The sequence below is a fragment of the Bos mutus genome, chromosome 5, assembly GCF_027580195.1.
Source record: "Bos mutus isolate GX-2022 chromosome 5, NWIPB_WYAK_1.1, whole genome shotgun sequence".
In the NCBI taxonomy this organism is placed as follows: domain Eukaryota; kingdom Metazoa; phylum Chordata; class Mammalia; order Artiodactyla; family Bovidae; genus Bos; species Bos mutus.
The window spans coordinates 43305881-43331614 of NC_091621.1; the positions used below are offsets into that span (position 1 = coordinate 43305881).

At 40.1% G+C, this 25734-nt stretch overlaps 1 protein-coding gene and 1 non-coding gene across 9 annotated transcripts in view; one reads left to right on the forward strand and one right to left on the reverse strand.

The window, feature by feature from the left end:
* The window catches only part of ATF1 (activating transcription factor 1), a 65427-nt gene that overhangs the window by 24297 nt on the left and 15396 nt on the right, over positions 1–25734 (forward strand). For 4 of the 8 annotated variants that reach the window (XM_070370771.1, XM_070370770.1, XM_070370773.1 and 1 more), the window contains exons 3-4: positions 17269–17388; positions 19855–19955. In XM_070370771.1, the coding sequence (XP_070226872.1) occupies positions 17269–17388; positions 19855–19955 (221 nt within the window). Of the gene's footprint in view, positions 1–17268; positions 17389–19854; positions 19956–25734 lie in introns of those variants that run through there. The other 4 variants (XM_070370774.1, XM_070370776.1, XM_070370775.1 and 1 more) reach the window with 2 other exon arrangements.
* Positions 16770–16842, reverse strand: TRNAG-UCC (transfer RNA glycine (anticodon UCC)). The gene has a single exon. It is a non-coding gene; the product is annotated as a tRNA-Gly (tRNA).

The following is a 25734-nucleotide window of genomic DNA, read 5'->3' on the forward strand; positions in this document are numbered from 1 at the left end:
AAGCTGGGTGACAATATACAGCCTTGATGTACTCCTTTTCCTATTTGGAACCAGTCTATTGTTCCATCTCCAGTTTTAACTGTTGCTTCCTGACCTGCATACAGGTTTCTCAAGAGGCAGGTCAGGTGGTCTCATATTCCCATCTCTTGAAGAATTTTCCACAGTTTATTGTGATCCACACAGTCAAAGGCTTTGGCATAGTCAATAAAGCAGAAATAGATATTTTTCTGGAACTCTCGTGCTTTTTATATGATCCAGCGGATGTTGGCAATTTGATCTCTGGTTCCTCTGCTTTTTCTAAAACCAGCTTGAACATCAGGAAGTTCACGGTTCACGTATTGCTGAAGCCTGGCTTGGAGAATTTTGAGCATTACTTTACTAGCGTGTGAGATGAGTGCAATTGTGCGGTCGTTTGAGCATTCTTTGGCATTGCCTTTCTTTGGGATTGGAATGAAAACTGACCTTTTCCAGTCCTGTGGCCACTTTGAGTTTTCCAAATTTGCTGGCATATTGAGTGCAGCACTTTCACAGCATCATCTTTCAGGATTTGAAATAGCTCCACTGGAATTCCATCACCTCCACTAGCTTTGTTCGTAGTGATGCCTCCTAAGGCCCACTTGACTTCACATTCCAGGATGTCTGGCTCTAGGTGAGTGATCACACCATCGTGATTATCTGGGTCGTGAAGATCTTTTTTGTACAGTTCTTGTGTATTCTTGCCATCTCTTCTTAATATCTTCTGCTTTTGTTAGGTCCATACCATTTCTGTCCTTTATTGAGCCCATCTTTGCATGAAATGTCCCCTTGGTATCTCTAATTTTCTTGAGGAGATCTCTAGTCTTTCCCATTCTGTTGTTTTCCTCTATTTCTTTGCATTGATCGCTGAGGAAGGCTTTCTTATCTCTCCTTGCTATTCTTTGGAACTCTGCATTCATATGCTTATATCTTTCCTTTTCTCCTTTGCTTTTCACTTCTCTTCACAGCTATTTGTAAGGCCTCCCCAGACAGCCATTTTGCCTTTTTGCATTTCTTTTCCATGGGGATGGTCTTGATCCCTGTCTCCTGTACAATGTCACGAACCTCCGTCCATAGTTCATCAGGCACTATCTATCAGATCTAGTCCCTTAAATCTATTTCTCACTTCCACTGTATAATCATAAGGGATTTGATTTAGGTCATACCTGAATGGTCTAGTGGTTTCCTTACTTTCTTCAATTTAGGAGTTCATGATCTGAACCACAGTCAGCTCCCAGTCTTGTTTTTGCTGGCTGTGTAGAGCTTCTCCATCTTTGGCTGCAAAGAATATAATCAGTCTGATTTCGGTGTTGATCATCTGGTGATATCCATGTGTAGAGTCTTCTCTTGTGTTGTTGGGAGAGGGTGTTTGCTATGACCAGTGCATTTTCTTGGCAAAACTCTGTTAGCCTTTGCCCTGCTTCATTCCGTATTCCAAGGCCAAATTTGCTTGTTACTCCAGGTGTTTCTTGACTTCCTACTTTTGCATTCCAGTCCCCTATAATGAAAAGGACATCTTTTTTGGGTGTTAGTTCTTTTAAAAGGTCTTGTAGGTCATCATAGAACCATTCAACTTAAGCGTCTTCAGCGTTACTGGATGGGGCATAGATTTGGATTACTGTGATACTGAATGGTTTGCCTTGGAAACGAACAGATCATTCTGTCGTTTTTGAGATTGCATCCAAGTACTGCATTTCGGACTCTTTTGTTGACCATGATGGTTACTCCATTTCTTCTAAGGGATTCCTGCCCAGAGTAGTAGATATAATGGTCATCTGAGTTAAATTCACCCATTCCAGTCCATTTTAGTTCGCTGATTCCTAGAATGTCGACGTTCACTCTTGCCATCTCCTGTTTGACCACTTCCAATTTGCCTTGATTCATGGACCTGACATTCCAGGTTCCTATGCACTATTGCTCTTTACAGCATTGGACCTTGCTTCTATCACCAGTCCCATCCACAACTGGGTGTTGTTTTTGCTTTGGCTCCATCCCTTCATTCTTTCTGGAGTTATTTCTCCACTGATCTCCAGTAGCATATTGGGTACCTACTGACCCGAGGAGTTCCCCTTTCAGTATCCTATCATTTTGCCTTTTCATACTGTTCATGGGGTTCTCAAGGCAAGAACACTGAAGTGGTTTGCCATTCCCTTCTCCAGTGGACCACATTCTGTCAGACCTCTCCACCATGACCCGCCTGTCTTGGGTGGCCCCACATGGCATAGCTTAGTTTCATTGAGTTAGACAAGGCTGTGGTCCGTGTGATTAGATTGGCTAGTTTTCTGTGATTATGGTTGCAGTGTGTCTGCCCTCTGATGCCCTCTCGGAACACCTACCATCTTTCTTGGGTTTCTCCTACCTTGGACATGGGGTATCTCTTCACAGCTGCTTCATCAAAGTGCAGCTGCTTCTCCTTACCTCGGACGAGGGGTATCTCCTTATGGCCACCCCTCCTGACCTTGAACGTGGAGTAGCTCTTGTTGGCCCTCCTGCCCCTGCGCAGCCGCCGCTCTTTGGACGTGGAGTAGCTCCTCTAGGCCGCAGCCCCTGACCTCAGACGTGGGGTAGCTCATCTTGGCTACTGCCCGTGACTAGGTGAGTAATTTTTTCTACAGTATGTCCAATTACCATCCCTTACTGTACAGTTTCAAAAATTCTTTTCCTTGTGCTGAGGAGTTTTAAGTTTTATTCTCTCAGCAATTTTAAAATAGGCAATACAGTATTATTAACTATAGTCATCATGTGGTAAACTGCCTTCCTGTGACTAAGCTGTATTTTAACTGGAAGTTTGTATCTTTTGACCCCCTTTACCCATTTTGCTCACTCCCTGCCTCTGGCAGACACCAGTCTTTCTCTGTGAGCTTGATGGTGGTGGTGTTTTTATTCCACATGTAAGTGAGGTCATGTGGTTTTTGTCTTTCTGTATCTGACTTATTTCACTTAACATAATGCCCTCAAGATCTATTCATGTTGTCCCAGCTGGCAAGAGTCCAGTCTTTTTATGACTGAATAGCATTCCATTGAGGAGAAGGCGATGGCACCCCACTCCAGTACTCCTGCCTGGAAAATCCCATGGACGGAGGAGCCTGGTAGGCTGCAGTCCATGGGGTGGCTAAGAGTCGGACAGGACTGAGCTACTTCACTTTCACTTTTCACTTTCATGCATTGGAGGAGGAAATGGCAACCCACTCCAGTGTTCTTGCCTGGAGAATCCCAGGGACGGGGGAGCCTGGTGGGCTGCCGTCTGTGGGGTCGCACAGAGTCGGACACGACTGAAGCGACTTAGCAGCAGCAGCAGTATTCCATTGTAGTCTTAGACTGAAAATCTTTTATTTAGTTAGTTTTGGCTGCACTGGGTCTGCATTGTGGTGCGTGGGCTTCTCGTTGCAGTGGCTTCTCTTTGTGCATCACGGGCTCTAGGGCTTGTGGGCTCAGTAGTTGCGGCTGGCAGGCTCAGAAGTTGTGGCACATGGGCATGTGGAATCTTCCCAGGCTGGGGATTGAAGCTGTGTCTCCTGCATTAGCAGGCAGGTTCTTTACCACTGGACCACCAGGGAAGTCCCTCCTAGACTTTTAACAGAGCTTTGATCCATGTACAGTTGACATAATTACTGATACGTATTTATTCTACTATCTTATTTTGTACTTTTCGACCCACACGCTCCATGTTTCTTTTTCTCTCCTTTCTTGTCTTCTTTTGAGTTAATTGTTCTCATTCCATCCTGCCATGACTTGTATTAATTTGAACTATACATAAACTCACTACTAGTTTATTAGTGATTTTTCTTAATTACAGCATGCCTACTTAGTAAAGCCCAAAGTTAATTAATACTTTTCCTCTCAGATAGTCCAGTAACTTCAGAATATTTATTTCCCATTTATTGTCTTACTTTCTTTTAGTCACATAAAACATAATTATTTTATGTATTCATCATTTTATTCCCATATATTTATCACTTTTTTTGCTCCTCATTCCTTCTTACATGTCACAGCTTCCACTTGAGATGACTTTTAAGTATCTGCTTTAGAAAAGCCTCAGGACTATGGACATTTGGGGCTGGACAGTTCTTTGTTGTGGGGGACTGTGCATTGTGGGACATTTAGCAGCACCCGCATCTCTGCCCACTAGATGTCAGTACCAACCCCTCCACCCAGTTCTGACATCCCAAATGTCCCCACATGCTGTCAGATGTCGTTGAGGGGCAAAATCATTCCTGATTGAGAACCACTGCTTTAGAATTTACTTTGGTGTAAGTCTGCTGCTCAGTTTTTGTTTCTTGAAAGTACCTCTTTCGTTTTCATTTTTAAAAGGTACTTCGCCTGAACGTAGAATTCTAGGTTATCTTTTAGCGTGTTTAAAATAGCAGTCTGTTGGCTTCTGTCTTCCATTGTTGCTTTTGAGAAGTCAGATTAAGATACGACTATTGCTGTTTTAAATATAAACTTTTTTTTTCTTTCAGGTACTTTTATAGTCTTTTCTTTACCTTTAGTTGTTTTGCAGGTTCCCTTATATTGTGTTTCGGTGTAGAATTCTTATTTATTCCCCATGGGAGTTACCAGGGTTTTTGAGTCTATGGATTGGGGTCTGTTCTAAGACTACTTTTAGCCATTTGTCTATCCTCTTCTTTGTCCTTCTCACTCAACCTCTCATTTTCCATCTGTTTGTCTGTCCATATTGCAGTTCAGATAATTTCTTCATACCTATAATCCCACTCACTAAGTTTCACTTTAGCTTTATTTGGTGTATCTGAACAGTGATTTTTAAAATTTCAAGAATATCTTCGTTTTTAGAAAATGTTTGGTTCTTTTTCAAATCTACTATAGTTTTGTGTTTACTGAAGATATTTTCAAGCTTTTCTTGAAATATAGCCTACCGTTTATTTAAACATAGCGTAATTGTTTTATAATCTTTGATACTGTCATTATTTAAAATCATTTGGGTCTGATTGTGCTGTCTGTTGTAGTTTTTGCATCTTGTTCCTCCTACCTTGTGGTTATTTTTTCTTTACTGTCCATTAATCTTGAGAAACTGTGGACATTTTTTGTGGCGAAGGATGAGAGTTTTTCTCCAAAAATATTTACTATTGCCAGGTGCCTGGGGAATCACCTCTAGAGTTTCAGGCTCTTCTTTTCTTTTTTTGTACCGTCTAGGTCATGTTAATTTGGGTTCTACTGGAGAACTAGTAACATTTTCTTTACCCCTTCCCTCCTCCATACCTATGGAATGTTCCTTTTATTACCTTACCCTGATGATGTGGTCCTTTTTATCTTTACCTAGAGAAAACCCTGGCTTCTTAATGTTCCCCTCTCCTTTGAGAGCAGTTCAAGTCCGCCTTGATAGGTGGTTTTATTTACTCTTTTACTTGTTCTTACTGTATTTCAGGTTTTGGCTTGGTGATTTAGAATCTTGAGTCTTTAGAATATAAGAAGCAGAGGACAGAGAAGCATTAAGTATGAAACATCTAAGATTGTATGTTGTTTTTAAGTTCAAAATATATTTAATAGCAGCATTGTTTTCATTATTTTTATAGTTACCATATAGTTACAGCAAATGATACTAGTTTCTGTTTATCATAGTGAAATAAGGTTTTCTTTTTAAGTACACTTGAGTGTACAAAAGGATATGTACTTAAAGAAAAATAAGAATTGTATAGGAGATACTTGAGTTTGGCATTTTCCTGAAAGCATACTTCTGAGTATGAATTTATTTTGTTTGTAATTTGAGTATGAATTCTTTACTTTGGTCAGTTTACCATGTATGAATCCTCTCTGCCCAATCTTGTTTTAAAGTGTATTTATTTTTGGCCGTGCTGGGTCTTCGTTGCTGCACGTGTGTTTCCCTAGCTGCGACTAGTGGGAGCTGCTCTCTCGTTGCAGTGTGCAGGCTTCTCTTTGCGATGGCTTCACTTGTGGAGCTCGGGCCGTAGGGTGCAAAGGCTTCAGTAGTTACAGTTCCAGGCTCTGGACTGCAGGCTTAATAGTTGTGGTGCACCGACTTAGTTGCTCCGCGGTATGTGGGATCTTCCTGGACCAGGGATCAAACCCATGTCTCCTGTGCTGGCAGGTGGATTCTTAACCACTGAGCCACCAGGGAAGCCTCAGATCATTTTGAATCTTTAGAGACCTAGAAAGAGAAACACTTTGGGGCAAGTACAGCATACTACGGGGAAAATGTTTTTTAAACCACAAGAACTACAGTTAAATTATCTTTAAATAATAAACCAAAAGATGTAAAAATTTGACTCATTTTATTTTTCATTTGTATTTTGAATTAATGGCTCCAATCATTAATGACTGAGCAGATACCCTGGGCTTACGGGTTTGCCATAGTTGATACTGAAGTAAGTAAAAAATAATCATTCCAAATGTCAGAATAGTCTGTTCTTTCTTTTTCCTTGAAATGAAAAAGCAAAACAAATAAACTTATTATGTGGGAAGCAAATGAGAACATGCAGTGTGAGAGGTTTTAAAACTCAGTGGTAAGAAGGAAGAAGATGTCTTGCAAAGAGGATTGGGCTCTGGAGCCACACAGGATCAGCCACTATTGTGTTCACTGTTGCACTGAGTATTTTTCAAAAAACTTAATATGGAAAATTTCAAACACATTCCGAAGACAAGATGTTTGAGCCATTATGGTTCCCATCACCCTGTTTCAGCAGTTATTAAACTCACGGCTCCTTGTCCCCTCTGGTCCCCCGACAACTGGATTATATTGAAGCAAATTCTAGTTATCATTTCAGCCTTCAATGTTTTATTCTGTATCTCAAACAGAAGAACTCCTTTAAAAACATAACCACATTACTATTATCACCCCTAAATGTTATTATTATTGTCATAAAATAACCAGTATTTAAATTTTCTTGTTATTTGTTGTGTGTGTGTACACAAACAAATCTTTTTTTTCCCCTAACAGTTTGTTGAAACAAGATCCAAGTAAGAGATATATATGCAGGCTCTTTCTCTTCACCTCCCCCATTCCATTTGTTTTTTACTTATTATTTAATCTTCACTATAACTCTGAAAAAGTAATATTCTATTTACAAAGGAGAACTGAGGCCCTTGGGGGGTTACAAATTTGTTCAGTGTCACAGAGCTGAAAATGACAGCCTTTAGCTGAAAATCAGCCCACATCTGTCTGACTCCAGAAATAGATGTGCCGTTTCTGGAGTTAGAAGACTTTGGATTCATACTCTAATAAATAGAGGTTTCTTGACCATACCATTCCACTAACTCTCCAGCCTCCCTCACCCAAGTGTTTATGGTCCAAGGACCCCCCAGTTAGTGAGGTGAAAGTGTTAGTTGATCAGTCATGTCCAACTCTTTGTGACCCCAATGACTGTAGCCCACCAGTCTCCTCTGTCTATGGAATTCTGTAGGCAAGAATACTAGACTGGGTAGTCATTCCCTTCTCCAGGGGATCTTCCCAACCCAGGAATCAAACCCAGGTCTCCTGCACCGCAGGCAGACTCTTAGGGAAGCCCAGTTACGGAGCTAAAAAGCACTATGCTAATTTTTTGCCCAGCTATTTGTATAAGAATGAGCCCAGCTACCGTAGTGTGACAGGCAATCAGTTCCCCGAAGTTCCCAGTTTAAGCAGCTGCTGCTGCTGCTGCTAAGTCACTTCATTTGTGTTCAACTCTTTGTGACACCATGGACTGCAGCCCACCAGGCTCCTCCGTCCACGGGAGTTTCCAGGCAAGAGTACTGAAATGGGGTGCCATTGCCTTTTCCTCAGTTTAACCGGAGCAGCTCCAAAAAATCATTTTCTACTTCTTCTAACATCTCCCAAGAGAGATTCTGAGGTTAGTGCCATGGTGTACTAGTAGGTTCTACAGCTCTAAGGTCTAGAACTGTTCAGTGTGGTAGCCACAAATGGGTATTTCATTTTTAATTTAAATTACAATTAAATAAAATTAAACATCCCTCAGTCACACTAGCCACATTTCAAATGCTTGATAGTAACTACCATATTGCATAGTGCCGATTTATAACATTTCTATCATTGCAGAAGGCTCTGTCAGTGCTGAAAAATAACAGGTGGAGGCAATCATCTGTGTTTCAACCACAGATTAAAATTGGGGGGAGTGGGGAACAGCAGCTCCCTCTCCTTTTCTTTCTTTAAGAAGGACCTCAGGATTTAGATGGCCATGTTTGAGAGTGGCAGTGGGAAGACACAAGGCTTTAGGACTCTGAGTAGTAGGCATTTTGTGAAGTTAAAACAATGATTAGTAAGGCAAAGTGATGACTACTAGCTGAAACAAAATCTGGTGCCTTTTTTCCTTAAAATGTGCCAGATCCACAGCCTGCACAAAACACTAGGATTACCAGAAACTCTGGAGGAATGATTTACTTTTATCCTTTTAGAAATGTAAATTATCCCCCTCACAAGCTTGCCTCATTATTTGAGTGACTGGCTTTAGTTGTTCAGCAGCGAGTTGCTGAATAACCGTTGCTGGAGAATGTTGGATCACATCACCCACGTCTAAGGACAAAGCAGAAGCCCCAGCAAGATGGTAGGAAGGGCAAAATTGCGTTTAGACTCAAAACCCTTAGCCGCCAGAGAGTCTCAGAGGGCTCAAACAAACCTTGTGTGTACCAGGACCCACAGAGACTGAGCCAGAACTGTGATTGAGTGTCTCCTGGGAAGGTACAGGTCAGCAGTGGCCTGCCGCAAGGGCCTGCTGCAGGTATGGCATAAGCCCTCTTGGAGAAGGTCACCATCATCCCCACCATAGAGCTGCCAGAACTTACACAGGACTGGGGAAATGGACTCGTGAAGGGCACAAACAGAACCTTGTGAGCACCAGGACCCAGGAGAAAGGAGCAGTGACCCCACAAGAGTGATCCAGACTTGCCTGTGAGTGTCCAGGAGTCTCTGGTGGAGGTGTGGGTTGACAGTGACCTGCTGTGGGGTCGGGGGCACTGAGTGCAGCAGTGCTGCACGGGACCTTTTGAAGGAGGTCGCCATTATCTTCATTACCTCCACCTCAGGTCTAACAACAGGGAAGGAACGAAGCCCTGCCCATCAATAGAAAGTTGGATTAAATTTACTGAGCATGGCCCCACCCATCAGAACAAGACCCAGTTTCTCCCTCAGGCAATCTCTCCCATCAGGAAGTTTCCATAAGCCTCTTATCCTTACCCATCCAAGGGCAGACAGAATGAAAACTTAACCTAACTGATCACATGGACCACAGCCTTGTCTAACCCAAAGAAACTATGAGCCATGCATGCCCTGTAGGGCCACCCACCCATGGTGGATGGGTCATGATGGAGAATTCTGACAAAATGTCGTCCACTGGAGAAGGGAATGGCAAAGCATTTCAGTATTCCTGCCTTGAGAACCCCATGACCAGCATGAACAGGCAAAAACACAGGACACTGAAAGATGAACTCCCCAGGTCAGTAGGTGCTCAGTATGCTGTGGGAGATCAGTGGAGAAATAACTCCAGACAGAATGAAGAGATAGAGCCAAAGCAAAAACAACACCCACTTGTGGATATGACTGGTGATGGAAGTAAAGTCCGATGCTGTAAAGAGCAGTATTGCATAGGAACCTAGAATGTTAGGTCCATGAATCAAGGCAAATTGGAAGTGGACAAACAGTGGCAAGAGTGAACGTCAACATTTTAGGAATCAGCAAACTGAAATGGACTGGAATGGGTGAATTTAACTCATATGGCTGTTAGTTACATCTACTACTGTGGGCAAGAATCCCTTAGAAGAAATGGAGTAGCCATCATAGTCAACAAGAGTCTGAAACACGTACTTGGATACAGTCTCAAAAACGACAGAATGATCTCTGTTTGTTTCCAAGGCAAATCATTGAATATCACAGTAATCCAAGCCTACGCCCCGACCAGTAACACTGAAGAAGCTGAAGTTGAACGGTTCTATGAAGACCTACAAGACCTTTTAAAAGAACTAACACCCAAAAAAGATGTCCTTTTCATTATAGGGGACTGGAATCCACAAGTAGGAAGTCAAGAGGCACCTGGGGTGGTAAATTTGGCCTTGGAGTATAAAACGAAGCTGGTCAAAGGCTAACAGTTTTGCCAAGAGAATGCACTAATTATAGCAGACACCCTTATTCAACAACAGAAGACTCTACACGTGGACAACACCAGATGGTCAATACCGAAATTAGATTGGCTGTATTCTTTGCAGCCAAAGATGGAGAAGCTCTATACAGTCAGCAAAAACAAGACCAGGAGCTGACTGTGGCTCAGATATGAACTCCTTATTGCCAAATTCAGACTTAAATTGAAGAAATTAGGGAAACCACTAGAGCATTCAGGTATGACCTAAATCAAACCCCTTACGATTATACAGTGGAAGTGGATTAGATCTGATAGAGTACCTGAAGAACTATGGACGAAGGTTCGTGACATTGTACAAGAGGCAATGATCAAGACCATCCCCAAGAAAAAGAAATGCAAGAAGGCAAAATGGTTGTCTGAGGAGGCCTTACAAATAGCTGAGAAAAGAAGGGAAGCCAAAGGCAAAGGAAAAAAGGAAAGATATACCCATCTGAATGCAGAGTTCCAAAGAATAGTAGGGAGAGATAAGAGAGCCTTCCTCAGTGATCAGTGCAAAGAAATAGAGGAAAACAATAGAATGGGAAAGACTAGAGGTCTCTTCAAGAAAATTAGAGATACCAAGGGAACATTTCATGCAAAGAACACAATAAGGGACAGAAGTTGTATGGACCTAATAGAAGCAGACGGAGAAGGCAATGGCACCCCACTCCAGTACTTTTGCCTGGGAAAATCCCATGGATGGAGGAGCCTGGCGGGCTGTAGTCCATGGGGTCGCTAGGAGTCAGACACGACTCAGCGACTTCACTTTCACTTTTCACTTTCAAGCATTGGAGAAGGAAATGGCAGCCCACTCCAGTATTCTTCCCTGGAGAATCCCAGGGATGGGGGAGCCTGTTGGGCTGCCGTCTATGGGGTCGCACAGAGTCGGACACGACTGAAGCGACTTGGCAGCAATAGAAGCAGAAGATACTAAGGAGAGGTTCAAGAATACACAGAAGAACTACACAAAAAAGATCTTCATGACCCAGATAATCATGATGGTGTGATCAGCCACCTAGAGCCAGACATCCTGGAATGCGAAGTCACGTGGGCCTTAGGAAGCATCACTGTGAACAAAGCTAGTGGAGGTGATGGAATTCCAGATGAACTATTTCAAATCCTAAAAGATGATGCTGTGAAAGTGCTGCACTCAGTATGCCAGAAAATCTGGAAATCTCAGCAGTGGCCACAGGACTGGAAAAGGTCAGTTTTCAAAATCCCAAAGAAAGGCAATGCTAAAGAACATTAAAACTACTGCACAACTGCATTCATCTCACATACTACCAAAGTAATGCTCAAAATTCTCCAAGCCAGGCTTCAACACTATGTGAACCATGAACTTCCAGATGTTCAAGCTGGATTTAGAAAAGGCAGAGGAACCAGAGATCAAATTGCCAACATCCACTGGATCATTGAAAAAGCAAGAGAGTTCCAGAAAAACATCTACTTCTGCTTTATTGACTATGCCAAAGCCTTTGACTGTGTGGATCACAGTAAACTGTGGAAAATTCTGAAAGAGATGGGAATACCAGACCACCTGACCTGCCTCAGAGAAGCCTATATGCAGGTCAGGAAACAGCTGTTAGAACCAGACATGGAAAAACAGACTTGCTTCCAAATTGGTAAAGGAGTATGTCAAGGCTGTATATTGTCACTCTGCGTATTTAACTTATATGCAGAGTACATCATGCGAAATGCCGGGCTGGATGAAGCACAAGCTGGAATCATGATTGCTGGGAGAAATATCAATAACGTCAAATAGACCAATGACACCACCCTCATGGCAAAAAGCGAAGAAGAACTAAAGAGCCTCTTGATGAAAGTGAAAGAGGAGAGTGAAAAATGTGGCTTACAACTCAGCATTCAGAAAACGAAGATCATGGCATCTGGTCCCATCACTTCATGGCAAATAAATGGGGAAACAATGGAAACAGTGAGAGACTGTTTTCTGGGCTCCAAAATCACTGCAGATGTTGACTGCAGACATGAAATTAAAAGACGCTTACTCCTTGGAAGGAAAGCTGTGACCAACCTAGACAGCATATATAAAATGCAGAGACATTATTGTACCAACAAAGGTCCGTCTAAGCTATGGTTTTTCCAGTAGTCATGTATGGATTTAAGAGTTGGGCCTTAAAGAAAGCTGAGCACCGAAGAATTGATGCTTTTGAACTGTGGTGTTGGAGAAGGCTCTTGAGAGGCCCTTGGACAGCAAGGAGATCCAACCAGTCCATCCTAAAGGAAATCAGGTCTGAATATTCATTGGAAGGACTGATGCTGAAGCTGAAACTCCATTACTTTGGCCACCTGATGCGAAGAATCGACTCATTGGAAAAGACTGGTGCTGGGAAAGATGAAGGCAGGAGGAGAAGGGGATGACAGAGGATGAGATGGTTGGATGGCATCAATGACTCGATGGACATGAGTTTGAGTGAACTCTGGGAGTTGATGATGGACAGGGAAGCCTGGCATCCTGCAGTCCATGGGGTCACAGAGAGTCGGACACGACTGAGTGACTGAACTGAACTGGCTTTAGTTAGGATCTGAAAAGTAAGGGAACCTCTGAGTGTAATGATACCTCTAGAGCTAGACTCTTAAGATTCATGAGTTCTGTTTATTTTTACTCATTAATTTCTGGATCTCCATAGTGGGATACTGTCAACAAAAACACAGTTAGACACCTGTTAAAGGCAGCAAGATTTCACAATTCATTCATACAGTAGGGAAGAGAAACTCCAGCATAAATTAAGCTCAACTCTGCTGAAAGAAAAGTTGGGTCCCTTTTAAAATGCTGGGGTGTCCTAAAGGAAAAGTATTGAAGATGTTAGGTGGAGAGGTTGGTCAGTGTGATCAAGCCGTCTGTATCCGCTTGCTAATTGGTGCTTCTCAAATTGAGGTTCCCATCCTTCCACAAAGACTGGTAGACAAGGGCCCTTTCCTTCTCGGTGATTACATTTCAAAGGGAGGACTTTCAGGTCCTTGAGAGAGACATTTCTGGGTTGTAAAAGATTTGTATTTCAAGGGTCAGAGAAAGGATTGACAGCTGCAGTTTTTCTAAGGTTAAGTGCTCCAAGAAAAGCGAGGTCATAGGTATTGGCAAGAACAAGCAGTTAATTATTTTGGCAGCATTAAGCTTTCTCAGGGAGACCTTTTGAAGGTTCTGAGTCATCCTAGGGACACAGCCTTAAGCTGACAGAAGGTGTGCTAGAGTTTGGTCTTGTCTCTTAAAGTGTGTGAGGGCGGTTGAATGGAGTTGTTTGTGCTGGGAATCTACAGTTTTCAGTCCCTGGATAAAGGGGTTTCTGTATGTTTTTAATCGAAATATAATTGATTTGCAATGCTGTGTTACTTAATGCTGTTCAGCAAAGTGATTCAGTTACAACTAATAACAATAATAATAATCTCTCTTCTCTCTCTCTCCATATATATATGTGTGTGTGTTAGTCGCTCAGTCATGTCCAACTCTTTGCGACCCGGTGGACTACAGCCCACCAGGCTTCTCTGTCCATGGAATTCTCCAGGCAAGAATACTGGAGTGGATTGCCATTCCCTTCTCCAGAGTATATGTGCAATATTCTATGCTGGGGCTTTCCAGATGGCACTAGTGGTAAAGAATCCACCTCCCAATGCAGGAGATGCAAGATATTGCTGGGTCAGGGAGATCCCTGGAGTAGGAAGTGGCAACCCGCTCTAGTATTCTTGCCTGGGAAATTCCACGGGCAGAGGAGCCTGGTGGGCTACAGTCCGTTGGACAGCAAAGAGCTGGACACGGCTGAGTGACTGAGCACACACAATATCCTGTGCCAAACCATAAGGGAAAATAATATTGACAAGAATAGTGTATGTATGTATTTTTTTTTAAAATATTCTTTTCCCTTATGGTGTAGCATAGGATATTGAATATAGTTCTCTGTGCTGTACCTGAGTGGGACCTTGTTGTTCACCCATTCTGTGTATAAAAGCTCACATCTAACTCCAACCTCTCACTCCACTCAGTCCCTCAACCCTCCCCCTAGGTAACCACCACTCTCTCCTCTCTCTGTCTCTGATTCTGTTTCATAGGTAGGTTCATTTGTGTCGTATTTTAAATTCCATATGTAAGTGGGTATCATATGGTGTGTGTCATCCTTCTTTCTGACTTCACTTAGTATGATAATCTCTAGTTGTATTCATGATGCTGCAAGTGGCATTGTTTCATTCTTTCTAATGGCTGTGTAGTACTCCGTTGTTTAGATATACTGCATCTTCTTTATCCGTTCATCTGTTGGTGGATGTTTCTGTTGTTTCCATGTCTCGCCTATTGTGTATAGTGCTGCCATGAACGTAGGGATGCATGTATCTTTTGAATTGTGGTTTTGTCCAATATATGCTCAGGAAGTAGGATTGCTGGATCATATGGTAAATCTGTTTTTAGTTTTCCAAGGAATTTCATACTGTTTTCTATAGTGTCTGCACTACTTCACCAGCTTACAGTCTCACCAACAGTGTAGGAAGGTTCTTTTTTTTTTCTCTACACCCTCTCCAGCATTTGTTATTTGTAGACTTTTAAATATGGCCATTCTGACTGGTGTGAGGTGGTACCTCATTGTATTGTTTTGTGTGTGTGCAGGATCTTAGTTCCCTGCTACTAAGTCACTTCAGTCGTGTCCGACTCTGTGCGATCCCATAGACGGCAGCCCACCAGGCTTCCCCGTCCCTGAGATTCTCCAGGCAAGAATACTGGAGTGGGTTGCCATTTCCTTCTCCAATGTAGGAAAGTGCAAGTGAAGTTGCTCAGTCGTGTCTGACTCTTAGCGACCCCATGGACTACAGCCTACCAGGCTCCTCCGTCCATGGGATTTTCCAGGCAAGAGTACTGGAGTGGGGTGCCATTGCCTTCTCCATCTTAGTTCCCTGCTGCTGCTAAGTCGATTCAGTCGTGTCTGACTCTGTGCGACCCCATAGACGGCAGCGCACCAGGCTCCCCCGTCTCTGGGATTCTCCAGGCAAGAGCACTGGAGTGGGTTGCCATTTCCTTCTCCATCTTAGTTCCCTATCAGGGATCAAATTTGTGCCCACTTCAGTGGAAACTTGGAGTCCTAACCACTGGACCACCAAGGAATTCCCCTCCCTATAGTTTTGATTTGCATTTTTCTAATAAATTAGCAGTGTTGAGCATCTTTTCATGTGCCTGTTGGCCGTCTTTGTGTCTTCTTTGGAGAAACGTGTTATTTAGGTCTTCTGCCCATTTGGGGATTGGGTCGTTTGTTGAGTTGTATGCTCTGTTTGTAAATTTTGAAAATGAAGCCCTTGTTGGTCACATCATTTGTTAATATTTCCTCCCATTCTGTAGGTTGTCTTTTTGTTTTATTTATGGTTTCCTTGCTGTGTAAAAGTTTGTAAGTTTGATTAGGTCCCTTTTCTTTGTTTTTGTTATTATTTCTGTTGCCTTGGGAGACGGACCTAAGAAAACATAAGTACTATTTGTGTCAGAGAATGTTCCGCCTACGTTCTCTCCTGGGAGTTTTACGGTGTCAGGTGTTATTTTTGTATATAGTGAGAGGGTGTGTTGTAGCTGTCCAACTTTCCCAGCACTGCTTGCTGAAGAGACTGTCTTCTCCCATTGTATGAATATACAATATTCATACAATATTGTTTCCTGTGTTGAAGACTGACTGTAGGTGTGTAGGTTTATTTTTGGGCACTCTTTTCTGAGCCATTTATCTATATGTCTGTTTTTATGCCAATACCAGCCTGTTTTGATTACTGTAGCTTTGTAGTATTGTTGAAGTCTGGGAGGATTATACCTCATGTTTTGTTCTTTTTCTTCAGGATTTCTTTGGCAGTTCTGGGCCTTTTATGGTTCCATATGAATTTTAGGATTATTTGTTCTGGTTTGGTGAAAAACATCAGTGGTAATTTGAGAGGGATTGCATTAAATCTTTAGATTGCTTTGGGTATTATTGTGTTTTAACAATATTAACTCTCCCAATCCAAGAGCATGGCCTATCTTTCCATTTCTTTCAATTGTCTAATGTTTCCTTTATTCATGTTTTATAGTTTCAGCCTATAAGTCTTTCATCTCCTTGGTCAGGCTTATTCCTAAGTATTTTATTTTGGGAGAATGCAATTTTAAAAGGTGTTTTTTTACACTCCCTTTCTGATAATTTGGATAAATTTTTATATACAATATTTTATGACCTTTAGATATTCAGGGGATAGTGAAACGAATTTTAATCCAACTTTGGGAAAGGATAAAGAACCTTAAATGAAAGTGAATAAGGCATTGTTATTGGGAACCTGTTGCATACACAGAAAAGAGTCACAAAGGTGATTTTCAGAACTTGAGGAGCAGCCTTGAATTTTATTTTGTGTTTAAGCCCAGGATGAATGATTAGAACCAGTATAGTCTAGGGGAAGGCAAGAGATCTGAAAATTTCTGGCAAGGCTTCTTGGAAGAGGTAGAACCTGAGCTGAGTCTTGAAAGATGACGGGTGGACTTTTCTTGGTTTAGTATTTTATTGTGGTATTTCCATAAATCCCCATCTGCTTTCCACAGAAATAAAATATTTTAAGTAAAAAATTGAATCATGAAAAAAAATTTTTTTAAAGATGCTGCCCAAAGTTGGAATTTCTCACTTTTTAAAAAATTTAAAATTTTTTCTTGGCCACACCACAAATCATGTGGGATATTAGTTCCCCAACCAGGGATCGAACCTGTGTCCTCTGCAGTGGAAGCACAGAGTCTTAACCACTGGACTACCAGGGAAGCCCCTCTCTCACTTTTTGACCCTTGATTTCTTAATTGTTTTTTAACCAGCTGTCTTCAGAATGACATGTCCTAAAGAACAATGATGTTTTTATACAATCAGTTCCACCACCCAAAATATCTTCCAACCCTATTCCCCATGCATACCATCAGGAAATTATGTATCTTTCAAGACCCAGCTGAAAGAGCACTCTATCTTTGCTCCCACAGTAGATTGGTTTCTATATTTTTGCTTGTATTATAACTCTTACTCTGTTCATTTTATACTCCTAGTGCAATCCCCTGCACACAGAAAATAGCTAATGTGTGATTAATAGATGTGGTTATATATAATAAGCTCTAAAATGTGTTTTTTAGTATAAAGAACTCAGCTTCTTACATGCACAGGTATTATATTATGTTAATTGAATTTTTATTTGTTCTTAGATGTCATTAAGAGGATCTGCGCCAGTGACAATTGTACCTCTTCCTGGAAAGCAAGTACAGGTTCAGGGGGTCATCCAGACAGCTCAGTCTTCTGTAATTCACCCACCACACGTGCAAACGGTACAGAAATTAAAAGACTTAGTGGCTGAGAGAGGGCACTTGTGAACCTGGAGTCTCTGGACAACTGAAGTTGCTATAGTTTCAATATTATAGACCAAGATAATGATGTCTTAGAGATTGGACTATAGAACAAATGAAGTGAATGGAAAAGTTTTAGAACTTCTAGTTTCATGTATATACTACCCAGTGAAAACAGAAGGCAATTTTGGGGAGAAGTTATTGTTTAGAATTTAAGGAAATGAAAGATTTTCTGAAGGGAAAGCACCTTTTTATCCTAGTGGTATCCTTCACGAAAAAGAGAATTCTGAAGAAAGGGTAATGATGTGAGTGTCTTAGCAAAATAAGAAAGTACCTACTTTATGCTTAATGGTGATCAAATAAAAGAGAGTTCCCTCATTGTAAAGTTCTTACTTATACCTGTCTGTCTGTTTACACCTGGCAACAATAGGAAGGAAAGAGCCATCCTGGGTTCTTTGCTTTTTACTCTTTCTCCCCATTTTATCTTCTGGCTCCTGTGAGTCTCAGAATGCCTTTGGTCATCTCTCATTTTTAGAAGCAGCTGTCTTGGAAGAAAAGCTGTGTAGCCCATTTTCCCTCTTGAGTATATACAGTGTCTGTATAACTCATACAGTGTCTGTGTAGCTCATTTCCCTCTTGAGCATATGCAGTGTCTGTATAACTCATTTTTCCTCGAGTATATACAGTGTCTGTGTAGCTCGTTTTCCCTCTTGAGTATATACAGCACCTGGCAGGGCTGTCAGCTCTGGAGCTGCGTCTTTATGTGTTTTTTCCTTTGTGAAAGGTGATTGCTGCATGGTTTTGCTGAGTTTTTAATGTGAAGATTTTACTCTTACTTGCTAGTGAGAAGTAAGGTTCTTCCTCTTAGTTATAAGTAATGTCTTAGTTCTAGAAATTATTTTCTTACTTGAGTTCACTGGGAGGCTTTGGAGTAAATCTGCAGACAAAAGGCAAAACAGCTAAGATTTAGATTAGAAATGGTATATCTGTGATGCTTGAGGAAGCAGAAGCGACTGATCTTCTTTAATTATTACTGTATTGTTTGTTACTGTGATTATTTATTAACTATTACTGATTATGACCCGTTCTTTCTTTTCTATCAAAAGATAAAGATTTAAGATATAAAAAAGTATAAGTACACTTGAACTCATTTTTGAAGGTGATTATACAGTGTAAAACAAGCTTCTTTGGAAATTTAAGATCTAAGTCTAAATAGTTTAGGGGAAGGCTTTCTGTATACAATAGGTAATGTAGAGAATTTATTTATTATGTCCTTTCTAGAAGCCTGTTTTATTTTTTTTAAAGAAGTGTCACAATGTAGCTTCAGAAAAATGAGAAATTTAATATGTTTTAAAAATTCTTATTTCCTCAATTGTAAGATGTAACTTAAAACTTTCATATGGTTATTGTGTTAACTAGTTTTAATAGGTTTTCCTTTTTTTCTCTGCTTGAAAGCTTTCTCCTCAACATCTCCAGTATTGGCTTCTCTTGCCTTTCAGATCTCAAGTTAAATATCAAGGAGGCTTTCACAAACAATCAATAGGTTTATTATTAATAGCAGTTAACATTTAATGTGTGCTTGTGCTGTGCCGTGCACTAAATGCTCTACATGTATTTACTAATTCAATTATGAAATGAGATAAAGCTAATTATTACAGATTTTTAAGTTTACTTGTTTGTACCTGCCCTTGCCAGTGACCTCCACTTTGCCAGATCTAATGGTTGTCCTGGGTCCTTATATTATTTCACCTGCTAGCAGAATTTGACATGGTTGATCATTCTTTTCTCCTTAATACTCGTCTTTGCTAGTTTTTCAAGGACACCACACTCATTTGGTATTCCTCCTGCCTCACTGGTGGCTTATTCTTGGCCTCATTTGCTGGTTCCTCCCCTTCTTTCCAACCTCTTACTGCTAAGAATGTCCCTGGGTTTTGTCCTATCTCTCCTTCCTGAGCTCACTCAGTCTTGTGGCTTTAAGGACTGTCCTAGAGAGCTGACTTCCAATACATATTTCTAGCCCAGAGCTCTTCCCTGACACACAGGTTTGTATATTCAGCAGACTCTTCAATGTCATCATCTATTAACTAGATATTAGTTGGATATCTAGTAGTATTTCAAAGCATGTCCAAAATCCAAATCAGATAGCATTAATGATAAAAAAAATCTGAGTAGTGTGCATCAGTCTCAAGACTGATATTTACAACTCTAGTGCAGTAGTATTGCTTTATTTGGGGGATAGACATCTTAGTTCTGAGCCTGTTCCTATAGTTTAGACTCCTGAAATAAACTTTCTCCTTTTTCTTTTTCTTTCTTCTTTTAGACCTTAGATTTAATGACAAATGAATTTGGGTGGTAGGAGACAGATCATTTTTTCTGAAAGTAAAAATGAAATTTAATTCTTTTCCCACTTGGTTTGTTCATCTTAGTAAAACCAGTTCTGTTTTTCAGGTATCATCTTTATCAGAGAGTGAGGAGTCTCAGGACTCATCTGACAGCATAGGCTCCTCACAGAAAACCCACGGGATCCTAGCACGGCGCCCATCTTACAGGTTAGTGCTCATGTATCAAATCCTGTGTGTGTTATATTAACCACAGGAGTTTGAATGATGTTATACAAAGCAAATTACATCAAGAAGAAACATGTGTTTGTATCAGAAGGCATGTGTTAAGAGAGATAGGCTTGAGCCAGGTTATGAAGGGCCCCTGTTGCTGTCCTAAGGAGGAATTTAGACTTACCTTCTGGCAAAATATTAGATATCTGTATTTACTTTTAGTTAACTTTAATAGTAATTTGAAAGGACTGTAGATTTTAAGAATTGAACTACTCTGTGTTCCCTTCCTTAGCCTCCTAGCTTTTGTCTCTTCCTTATGTGTGTCCCTTTGGTGAAACACAACTCTTCTACATTCTAGGCCTCATTTCCTCCTGGAAGCATTCTTTGTTTATTTCTCTGCAGCTTCCCAAGACCAGGTTAGGTCTTTCTTCAGTGGCATCCTGTAACTGATTCCTTTTATAGTACTTTATCTCATCCTATTAGAATTCCAGTTTATTTATGGGCATGGTCTATGCATTATTTTTTGTGATTCCAGAACCTATCAAAACGACCAGCTGAAAGTAGATGCTTAATAATTACTTGCTGAAGTAATGGAGAGCTGAAGTAGTACAACTCACAGAAAGCTTTTAAAATAACCTGGGTGATTTCATATAGGGTAGTGGGATATCCGGAGAAGGCAATGTCACCCCACTCCAGTACTCTTGCCTGGAAAAGCCCATGGATGGAGGAGCCTGGTTGGCTGCAGTCCATGGGGTTGTGAAGAGTCAGACACGACTGAGCGACTTCACTTTCATGCATTGGAGAAGGAAATGGCAACCCACTCCAGTGTTCTTGCCTGGAGAATCCCAGGGACGGAGGAGCCTGGTGGGCTGCTGTCTATGGGGTCGCAGAGTCGGACACGACTGAAGCGACTTAGCAGCAGCAGTGGGATATCTTTGACATGGGTGGATCTGAGACATTTCTGTGTTAGAATCGACAAAACCTGGTGACTAGAGGGTAGGAGGAAAGGGAGACAGAAAAGGATGAAATGTTTTTGAAAGACATAAACAAATGCATAAGGTTTTAGATCTTATAAGAGAATTTTGTATAGGGTGTAGGGTCATTCCTGCCTGATGGAACAAATGGGAAAGACTTCATAAAATATGTGATTTAGTTCATTATCAGTCTGATAAATTTTGAGAGTTAGGAGCAGGAATAGGTTTTGTGAGGCAGAAAGAGAGCTTCTTAGGCTGAGGAAACAGGGTAATAAAGGTGGATTATATGATATCGAAGAAGCTGGCCTGTTCTGGGAACTGGGAATTTAAGGTACAGAGAGGAACGGGTTGGTTTAGCAAGAAAAGGTAAACAGGAGCCTCGTTACTTAGAACCTTGTTACCATGTTAAGGAATTGAGACTCTACTGAATAAACAGTTAATGAACAGAAGAAATTTTGTCTGGAATTTGGGGGAAGGGGTATGTGAAAAATAAGCCTACTAAAAGGAGCTCGTAATCTGAAACTAAAAAAAAGTAATCCAGGGACTTCTCTGGTGGTCTAATGATTAAGACTCCGTGCCTCTATGCAGGTGGCGGGGGTTTGATCCCTCATCAGGGATCTAAGATCCCACATGCCATACTGTGTGGCTTCAAAAAAGAGTAATCCAGTATGAAAGGAATTTCTCAGCTTTAGAAAACAATGTCCCAACCAGATAAATTAATATAAACTTACACCTAGATATATCTTATGAAGCAATAAAAATAAGATCTTTGGAAGAAAGCTTCCAAAGAGAAAAGATGTGACCATTAGGCAGACAACAGATTTTTGAAGTGTATTATTAGAAGACAATGGACTAAAATCTTTAAATGACAAGAGAGCATATCAGTTGGCCGGAAATTACACATCCACCTGAACAATCACTCAGAAATAATGGTGAAGTTAAAATCATTTGAAGCTGATACAAGAAATTACTAAAGGGTACATGTCAGGAAGAATAAAATGAAATGAAACAAAAGGAATGTGAATATAAGAATGGTGAACCAAGACATTAAGATACCATTGACTTTTTAGAATAATACTAATAATGATTAATTTGAGTAGTTTAAAATGAAATGTAAAAAATATACCAGACAGAAACATATAAGACTGGAATGGTCTTCCAGAGTCTTGTATTAATTACTTTTAGACTGTTAGACATAATGACCAAAGGAATATGGGTAAAATGTTTACTTTTCAAATAGGGCTCTCTCAGCACAAAACAGTTAGCTCCTAGATAAAATACTTACTAATGAATTGTGCATTTATAGGAAATAATAGAAATGTCTTCTAACCCTACTCCAATAAATATAAAGCCATGTACATTAGCTGAAACCAGAATGGGAAGCAGAAGCAAGCAAGCATGAAAGCCAAGGTATACCCATTACTTCTGCAGGAAGGGACCATGAACCCAAGATTTTTGTATTAAGCTGAGAACCCTACAAGAAGCTAGAACATCTGAAACAAAGCTTCCCCAAGTTAAGTTTTCTGAATTTATCAAAAGTCAACCAAATATGGATTTACAGTCAGAAATCAAACATACGAGGAAATAAACCATCATAAGTGAGAATCAAAAGAAACAATATATAATCAACTCAAATGCAGAAAAAGTACTTAATAAAATTCAGCACCTACTCATATTTTTAGCAAGTAAAGAATAAAAATGGACTTTCCTAGCATACATAGACTTTGAGAACTGAACTATACATACGGCAGATCATAGGTCAAGTTCCAAACTGGCCACTACATGGTGCACACAGGGTCAAATCTGAAGAGCACTGCAGAGTCTTTGAAAACGGAAACGGATGTTGGAACTACAGTGCACAGAAGGCCAATCAGGACTTGTGGCTTAGACACAACCAGGTTGATAGCCTGCTAAAAGAAGAATATCAAAAATTCTCTGCAGGATTTAAGAGTCAGGTGTCATAATATTGAAAATGTCCATTACTTGGCATACAAAGAACCTGGAAGAATCTTAACTTGTAAGGAAAGACTATCAGCAAATGCCATCATCTCCTAGATGAACAAGATAAGATACTGGAATTATATGACAAGGACTTTAAAGGAGCTATTACTGCAATGTTCTGACTAACAAGTAAGGGTAGATTCTCTTGAAATGAATGGAAAGATAGAAACTCTCAGCAAAAAAAATAGATATAAAGAGAACAAAATAGAAATTCTATAGCTGAGAAATACAGTTAACAGAAAAAAAACCTCACTGGATGGATTCAATAGGAGAACAGAGGTAAGAAGTTACTCAACTTTAAAGATAGTTCAATGGAGAGCATCCAGTCTGAAGAATAGAGATCAGAAAAATTAAGTCTCAGGGACTGGAGAAACAGTACCCAAAGATTTAACATTGTGTCATGCGAGTCATAGAATAGAAAAAAAGTATGTTGCAGAAAAAATAGTTTTTGAAATAATGACTGAAATGTTCCCAAGTTCAGTGAAACCTACAGATTCAGAAAACTTGGCAAATCTTAAACAGGATAAAACACAAAGAAACCTCTGCCCAGACATACCATAATCACATAGCTATGAAATAAACACATATTGTGAGCAACCACTTATATGACATACCACTTATAAGGGAATGCTGTGAAAGACTCTAGATTTCTCACCAAAACTGCAGGTTAGAAGAAATGAATAGCATTTTTAAAGTGCTGAAAGAAAAGAACTGTTAATCCAGAATTCTGTGTCTTGAAAAATAACCCTAGGAAATGGAGTTGAACTAAGTATTCTCAGATAAAAGAAAACTAAGAGAAATCATTAACAGTAGAGTTGCTCTAAAATAGCTACTAAGTTATTAAGACCAAAAGAAACTTGGAATAGCAAGATTTGGGCAAATAGACCGTTCTTCTGTGAATAGTTTGATAGTTGAAATATATTTGACAGTTGAAAAATCACACTGATGGGGCTTTCAGTGTATGCAGAGTTAATATATAAGACAACTTACAAGATAAATGGGATAAGGTAGGGATTTAATATGGTAGTAAGGTTTCTAAGGTTCACTTCAAGTGGTAATACATTGACTAAGTAGACTTGTCATCTGTATTGTAACACCAGAGCAACTACTAAAGAAACTATACGAAGAGATTTAGTCAAATACACAATAGGTAAATTAAAATAGAGTTTTTAAAACTCTTAACTCAAATGCAGAAGAATTTTTTTAAAAAGCAAATAATAAAATGTTAGTTCCACCAGTATCAATAATTATATTAAGAGAGCATGGGACTTCCCTGGTGCGCCAGTGGTTAAGACTCTGCACTTTCCAACCTAAATGTCCATCAACAGAGGAATGGATAAGAGAAGATATGGTCCATATACACAATGGAATATTACTCAGCCATAAAAGGAACAAAATAGTGCCATTTGCAGAGACATAGATAGACCTAGACTCTGCCATACAGAGTGAGGTGAGTCAGAAAGAGAAAAACAGATACTGTATAATATTGTTTATATTTGGAATCTAGGAAAATGGTACAGGTGAACTTATTTGCAAAGCAGAAATAGTGACACAGATGTAGAGAAAAAATTTACAGATACCAAGATGGGTGAATGGGATGAATTGGGAGATTGGGATCGACATATATACACTATTGTGTATAAAATAGATAAATTAATGAGAACCTGCTGTATGTAGCACAGGGGACTCAACTTAATGCTCTGTGGTGACCTAAACAGAAAGGACATTTAAAAAGAGGGGATATATATGTATGTATAACTGATTCACTTTGCTGTACAGCAGAAATTAATACAACACTGTAAAGCAACTACACTCTATAATAAAAACCAATGTTAAAAAAGACTGCACTTCCACTACAGGAGGCATGGGTTCCATCCATGAGCAGGGAGGTTCCACATGCCCTGTGGTGTGGCCAAAAAAAAAAAAAAGAGCACATGACTTAAACTCACTAGTTAAAAGAGATTATAAAACTGTATACCAGTATTCCTTGTGAATACAGACACAAAAATCTTCAACAAAATACTAGTAAATCAAATTAACAAATAGAAGGTATTATATACCATACTTGAGTAGGATTTATTCCAAGAATGGAAAATTGGTTTAACATCTGAAAGTCAATTAATGTAATAAATCATATTTGTAGGATAAAACCAAAAAACGTATAGTCATCTCAACAGACACAAAAAGCATTTGATGAAATCGGGGTTAAAGGGCTTCCCCAATGACTTAGCACTAAGGAATCTGCCTGCCAATTCAGGAGATGCAAGAGACACAGGTTCGATCCTTGGGTCGGGAAGATTTCCTGGAGGAGGGAATGACAACCTACTCTAGTGTTCTTGCCTACAGAATCCCAGGGAGAGAAGAGCCTGGCAGGCTGCAGTCCAAAGAGGCACACACAGCTGAATGACCAGGCACACACGCAGTGCCCTTTAATGATAAAAATCCTCATCAGACAAATAGATGGGAATTTCCTCAACTTGATGATGAGTATCTACAAAAGCCTGTAGCTGACATATTTAATGGAGAAAGATTGAATATTTTCTCCTCCTAAGAGCAGGCACAAGACAAGGCTGTGAATGTCTCATTACTTCTACTCTCAGGCAGTTAAGAAAATTAAATAAAAAGCATACTGGAAAGGAAGAAATAATAGTTTGCAGATTGCAGATGACAGTGATTACGTATATAGAAAATCCCAAAGGATCCACTAAAGTAGAAATAATAAGTTCAGCAGGATTGCAGGATACAAAATGAATTGTATTTCTCTACATTAGCAATAAACAATCCAGAAATGAAATTAAGAA